General features: G+C 39.5%; 1 protein-coding gene across 1 annotated transcript in view; it reads right to left on the reverse strand.

Annotated features, from left to right (window-relative positions):
• The window catches only part of SMU1 (smu-1 suppressor of mec-8 and unc-52 homolog (C. elegans)), a 35240-nt gene that overhangs the window by 7151 nt on the left and 21090 nt on the right, over positions 1 to 6999 (reverse strand). Inside the window, exon 10 of the mRNA XM_011980004.1 lies at positions 2906 to 3073. Within this exon, the coding sequence (XP_011835394.1) occupies positions 2906 to 3073 (168 nt within the window). The remainder of the gene's footprint in view (positions 1 to 2905; positions 3074 to 6999) is intronic.

Here is a 6999-nt window from a genome sequence, read left to right on the forward strand (position 1 = left end):
AAAAAAAAAAAAAAAAAGGAAGAAAATGAAAAGACAAGCCACGGATGGGGAGAAAATATCTGTAAAAACTAGATTTGATAAAGAACTATTATCCAAAACATATAAAGAACTCTTAAAATTCAACAGCAAGAAAACAACCCAATTGAAAAATGAGTCAAATACCTGAAACAGACACTTCACCAGAAGTATACAGATGACAAATGAGCACACGAAAAGATTTCCACATTTCATTAGGGAAATGCAAATTAAAATGAGATACCACTACACACCTATTAGAATGGCCAACATCCAGAACACTGACCGCACCCAGTGCTGGTGAGGATGTGCAGTAACAGGAACTCTCATTCACCAAGGGTGAGAATACAAAATGATACATCCATTTTGGAACAGTTTAATAGTTTCTTACAACTAAACACACTTTACCATACAATCCAGTAATCACACTACTTAGCATTTACCCAAAGAAAGAGAAAACATATTAACACAAAAATCTGCACATGGATGTTTATAGCAGCTTTACTCATAATTGCCAAAACTTGGAAGTCCTTCAGTAGATGACTGGATAAATAAATGTTATTCAGCATTTAAAAAAAAAAAAGCCGGGCATGGTGACTCACGCCTGTAATCTCAGCACTTTGGGAAGCCGAGGTGGGCGGATCATGAGGTCAGGAGTTCAAGACAAGCCTGGCCAAGATGGTGAAACCCCATCTCTACTAAAAATACAAAAATTAGCAGGGCGCAGTGGCAGGTGCCTGTAATCCCAGCTACTCAGGAGGCTGAGGCAGGAGAATCGCTTGAACCTGGGGGCCAGAGGATGCAGTGAGCTGAGATTGCGCCACTGCACTCCAGCCTGGGGGAGAGGGTGAGACTCCGTCTCAAAAAAAGTAAATAAAAAATAAGCTATCAAACCATGAAAAAACAAGGAGAAAAATGCATATTATTAAAAGTCAAAATGAAAAAGTTACATATTTTATGTTTCCGACTACATGACTTCCTAGAAAAGGCAAAACTATGGAGACAGAAAAAGATCAGTGGTTGCCAGAAGTTAGTGGGGAGGGAGGAAGGATAGAAAGGGCATAGAGAATTTCTTGGAAGTGAAACTACTCTGTACAATTCTCGAATGGTAGACACCTGCCATTATACATTTGTCCAAACCTACAGAACATACACCACCAAGAATGAATCCTAATGTAAACTATAGCCTTTGTGTGTTAATGATGTACCAAATGCACGTTCATAAGCTGTAACAAACATACCACTCTGGCACGAGATACTGATAGTGGGGAAGGCTGTTCCCATGGGAGGGACAGAGGAAATATGGGCACCCTCCGTATTTTCTGCTCAATTTTGCTGTTAACCTAAAACTGCTCTTAAAAGTCTGTTTTTTAAAAAACAACAAATTATGACAATGGAAAACTGATCAGTAGTTGCCAGGGGCTAGGGTTATGGGGAAGATGTAAGCATAAAGATGTAGCGTGAGAGTTTCTTTGGGAATGATAAAACATTTCTGTATCCTGGCCGGGCACGGTGGCTCACACCTGTAATCCCAGCATGTTCGGACATGGAGGCAGGCGGATCACCTGAGATCAGGAGTTCGAGACCAGCCTGACCAACTTGGAGTGAACCCGTCTCTACTAGAAATCCCAGCTACTCGGGAGGCTGAGGCAGGAGAATCGCTTGAACCTGGGAGGCGGAGGTTGCAGCGAGCCGAGATCACGCCATTGCACTCCAGTCTGGGCAACAAGAGCAAAACTTCATCTCAAAAACAAACAAACAAACAAACAAACAAAAAACCAGTTCTGTATCCTGATTGTAATGGTGGTTACATGACTCTATACATGTAATGAAACGTTACAGAACGATTATATCCCTGCTTAAAAAAAAAAAAAAATGCATGTTAAATCTTACATTTAACCAAAACTGGTTAAATCTAAATAAGATCTGTAATGGAGTTAATAACTGTACCAATGTCAATTTCCTATATATGATCACTGTATTATCATTATATAAGATGTTATCCTTGGAAGAATCTGAGAGAGGGAAACATGGAACTCTTCTGTACTACTTTTGCAGCTTCTATGTGAATCTAAAATTATTTTTTCGAAATGAAGTATTTTTAAAAGTCAAGCACAGAACTATGAAGTGTGCTCAGCAGATGTACTGGACAGCTGTAGCTACTATGCAGTGGCCCAAAAGATACTGCAGACCAGCCATCTCAGCTATGGATTCTAAACTACTACTCCATCAGTTATAGAACTCAAAGAATGGAAAGACAGTACTATACACCAGCCCCTGGGTCTTCTCTATGGTCAGCAAGATCCCCAAGTGTCCAGGCCAATAATCCAGTAGCACTACCATACATACGTAGGACTTGAGTCCTCAAACTTGATGCTTCTGACGCCCCCAGTGCTACCTCACAGTCCACAAAAGTGAGATTCCTTGAGAACCTTGCAGGTTTTCTGACTAAAAATACACTGAGGACACTGCTGCCTTTCTCCTATTAGTGTTCCATTTTACAGCGTGGTAGCTAGGAGATGTCCTGAGTTGGTAATCCGTACTACACTGTATCCCCCTAACTCAGACAAACATTGTTATCTTAAAATCTTCAGTGAGGTTCTGAAGGAGGCTTAAAGACAGATAGGAGCTTCATTTATCCAAAGGATGAAAATGCTTAATATACAAACACCCAGGGGAAAGGAGATCACTTTTGAAATACCAAAGAGATAGTTTACAGAGCTACAAATAAATCCAAAAAAGCTACTCTTGGCCACTTGTATTACTTTTCCCAGTCTTTTTACAGAGAAAGGAACCCAAATTTGGTTATTGGGAGGGTGGGCCTGGACCAGGATGTGCTGATTTGGGAATGGCCCACAGGTCCTGTGCAAGGGTACTTCTGAACACTCACCTGCCCCTGCATGTTCATGATGACCACCGTGTTTGATCTGTTGCACACCACAAAGTGCTCAGGGTTTTTAGGAAGTAGAATCACACTGTTGACGGTAATATCTGTCCCCGCGGTGCTGCCCAGGGATTTAAAGGTATTTGAACATTCTGTGGTCTTCATATTCCAGATCTACCACACAAAAATTTAAGTTACAAACCTTTTTTTAGATACAAAAATGTCTAAAGTTTTAGGGTTTAAAACATTAACAGGTTACTAAAAAAGAGTAGAAATGACTCAGGGGAAAAAAGTTTCTTACTTGATTTTAGGTCCAATCAAATATCCAGCACTGCCATATACAGTTGCCCCTCAGTATCTGTGGGCGAATTGTTTCCAGGATCCCCTTTAGATACCAAAATCCAAGGATACTCAAGTCCCATATATAAAATGATGTGGTATTTGCATATAACCCATGCACATCCTCCTGTATGCTTTAAATCATCTCTAGATTACTTATAACACCTAATACAATGCCCACACAGCACTTCCTTTGTATGGATTCAATGTAGTACTTGGCATGGGGCAGATTTAAGTTTTGCTTTTTAGAACTTTGTGGAATTTTCTTTTTTTCCCCCAAATATTTTCAATTGGTGATTGGCTGAATCCATGTTCCAGATACAGAGGACCAACTGTATAGAGTAAGTATTCATCATGTATTTGTTGATGAATTGGCAAAAACAACAGTCACAAACTAAAATTTAAAAACTTTAAAAAAACTATGATCTTTTCTAATACCTTTTTCCTTAGCCAATAGAGCTCTCTCTCTCTTTAAAATTAGTTGTTTGTCAACATTGCTACTGTCATAAACAACCAGAAAGCTACCCTTGTCTGGATATCAAAACCAAATAGGGGGTCAGGCATGTTGGCTCACGCCTGTAATTTCAGCACTGTGGGAAGCCAAGGCATATGGATCACTTGAGGCCAGGAGTTCAAGACCAGCCTAGGCAATATAGTGGGATCTTATCTCTATTTAAAATAATTAAAATAAAACACACAAAAAAAACAAAAACAGGGGCTTTTCTTTTTTTAAAATGAGATGAGATCTCGCTATTTTGCCCTACTGTCCCCGCTGGCGTTAAACTCCTGGGTTCAAGCGATTCTGTCACTTCAACCTCCTGAGTATGGGACTACAGGCAGGTGCCACTGAGCCTGGCTCAAATAGAGGCTTTTTAGCTTGAGACTCTATCCTGAGATTTTGATGTGGTAGGTCTAGGGTGAGGCACAGGCATTTTTTTTAAAGCTACAAATGATTCCAATGTACAGTTTATACTGACAATGACTGAATAGAAGTCACAATGTTAGCACACACACATGAGGAACTTTGAAGTGGAAGCTACTCTTGGCCACTTGTATTACTTCTCCCAGTCTATCTTTTCACCTTGTCCTTCTGGGCTCTTATGAACTGAAAGGGTTAAATCAGGTAGCACAGAAATCTGAGATGTGCTTAGAGAAGGGACGGACCAAACATTAAATAGCATTGTCCAGATACCACTCAATTCACCAGGCACAAAGTCTCTAAGGCATGGACTCTGCTGTGTTTCCTCTGTGCCTTCCACGGAGCTTGGCACAAAGCAGATGTTGAATAAATACTCATAAACAGGAGAAAACAGTTGCCCTGGTGTCAATACCGTTATCGCCTGCCCTAATCTCCTCTGAAGCCCAGATGCTTAGAAGAAAAAATGAACATTTCAGGAATTAAGAATGCTAAGGCTTCCAGTGTTTTCCATTCAAAAGGTCAGTAACATGCTTTGCCCCACTCACTGCAAAACTAAGGGGGAAAGACCACAAAATAAAGAAGCTTAGACAAGCCATCTACCAGTGGCATTTACAAGTTGTGAGGCCCATATGCATAGCATGAGAGCAAATCCCATGACTGAAGTACTAACAGCTTTGCATGATTTCTCCACTCATCCCAAGGGAGCATACATCTCCTGCCTTCCGGTTTCTGGTTCAATTTCCAATCATGAACAGCATTTTCAGACGGTGGTCTGACATACATATGTACATACATACATATATATACACATACATTTATTGAGACAGGTTCTTGCTCTCTTGCCCAAGCTGAAGTACAGTGGTGTGAAAATTGCTCAATGCAGCCTCAAACTCCTGGGTTCAAGTGATTCTTTCACCTGAGCCTCCTAAGTAGCTAGGACTACAGGTGTATGCCACCACACCTGACTGTCTGAATTTTAGATACTTAAATATGTATCTAAAATGTCTAGATATATATGTTAAAATGTTTTGTTAAAATGTCTAGATCTTCTGCCACAAAGTACTCACTCATATAAGGCAATTCAAAAAGATTAGGTCCAAAACGTAGAGTGTCTCAAAGATCTCTAATAATTTTCTATTTGGGTTTCTCATATCTTTTCTAGGAAATGAGACCCTCTCTAAAAATAACTAAATCTTTAAAGGTACTGAAGATCCATTACTTTCAGCAAATTACTTACTAAATAACTATCTAGGAGAAGGCTTAGTTTTACTCAACACTTCTCCTATTCCTCTATAAATGCTACTAGGAAGGCTCTACATTTGGGGACCAGGAATGCAGCGAGGCTGTGCAACAAAAAAAGAGATCTATTTATTAGGCCACTGAGCCTTTCGTGAATTTGACTGTTAGCAGGTAGACCATACCTATGGCAAAACAGATTTAACCACCGTGTGTATCTGTGAATGGGGGATGGCTTAACTTTAGGACTCTTCACCCTTCCTCTTTTCCTACACATGAGAAAGTTCGTTTGGATTGAAAAAGTTTGAGATTGGAGTCCCAAGGCCAGTGGGAATTACCCACAGAATACTGTTGTTGTCTCAGACTCACCTCAATTATGGCTAAAATAGCCAGTAAAGAGGTTTACTACAGCACAATCATTCCCATTATCACCACTGAAAACTCCTCAAAGGACAAAGATGGGGTAGACATCCCAAAATAAACCGAAAGCAAATACTTAACCTTTACAGTGCCATCAGAGGATGCACTAATAATGTAATGTCCATCTTGTGTAAATGTTGCTTCGTTAACAAAGGAGGAATGGCCACGAAATTCCTTCAGTGTTTTCCCAGATTTTAAACCATGAATTCTACCAAATGAAAGTAAATGAAAAGAACAATAAATATTTAATATCTTATGGTTGTGACCAATGATTGAATGCATTTTAGATAAATTACAGAAGCTCATGTTATAATATTAAGAGGGCTATGTGATTGTGTACATGGTATAATTTTCATTATATCAAACAATCAAACAAAAGTTTTGCAAAGAAAGAGGCTGGAAGAAAACATGCCAATACCACCACAAGCTTCTGTTCAGGGATAGACCTCTAAAAAACAGGTTAACAGAAGACTGAGATCAGTGGGTCTCAGCTGAGTCCCAGTATAACAGACCCTCTAAAGTGATTATGATACAGATAGGTCCATAGGACCATATTCTGAGAAACATGAATCACTGCTACTCCCTTTCAAATCTCTCCTCTGGGTAAAGACACAAATGGACAAAACAACAACACTGTGTGAGTTGTACTTTGGGGACATAAGGTCTCACATACCTTCCCTCTCCGTATCACACCATCATGGTAAAAGCATAAGGAATCACTAGTACCTCCCTCCAGGGCCTCATTATATCAGACTCAAGTGAGAACAGTTTTGGGATTTTTACTTACCTAATTGTCTGGTCAAAAGAAGCACTAAGGATCTGACTGCTATCCTTAGAGAAGCTTAGACAGGTGACACCCTTACTGTGTGCCCTCTCAAATCTCCTTAAACACTGTCCACTCTGAATCTTCCATACCTTTATTTGAAAAAAAAAGAATTTAAAAAAAACTTGTAAAGTGTCCTACTATAGCCCATAGAGCCAAGTAAGATGCAATGCTCACTAATGTACTGAAACAGCATTAAAAATGCATGCTAATAGCTGAATATGATGTGTCTGGTTCACGTAGTACAATGGTAACTGAATCCTTTGAAACTTAAAACTCTTTTCATGTAAATTATTAAAACAAAAATATAGACTGTAACTTCACTTAGCAGAGACCATTTCTGCAATTTTTGTAGCCCAGGAT

Source organism: Mandrillus leucophaeus, unplaced genomic scaffold, assembly GCF_000951045.1.
Source record: "Mandrillus leucophaeus isolate KB7577 unplaced genomic scaffold, Mleu.le_1.0 Scaffold208, whole genome shotgun sequence".
Lineage (NCBI taxonomy): Eukaryota > Metazoa > Chordata > Mammalia > Primates > Cercopithecidae > Mandrillus > Mandrillus leucophaeus.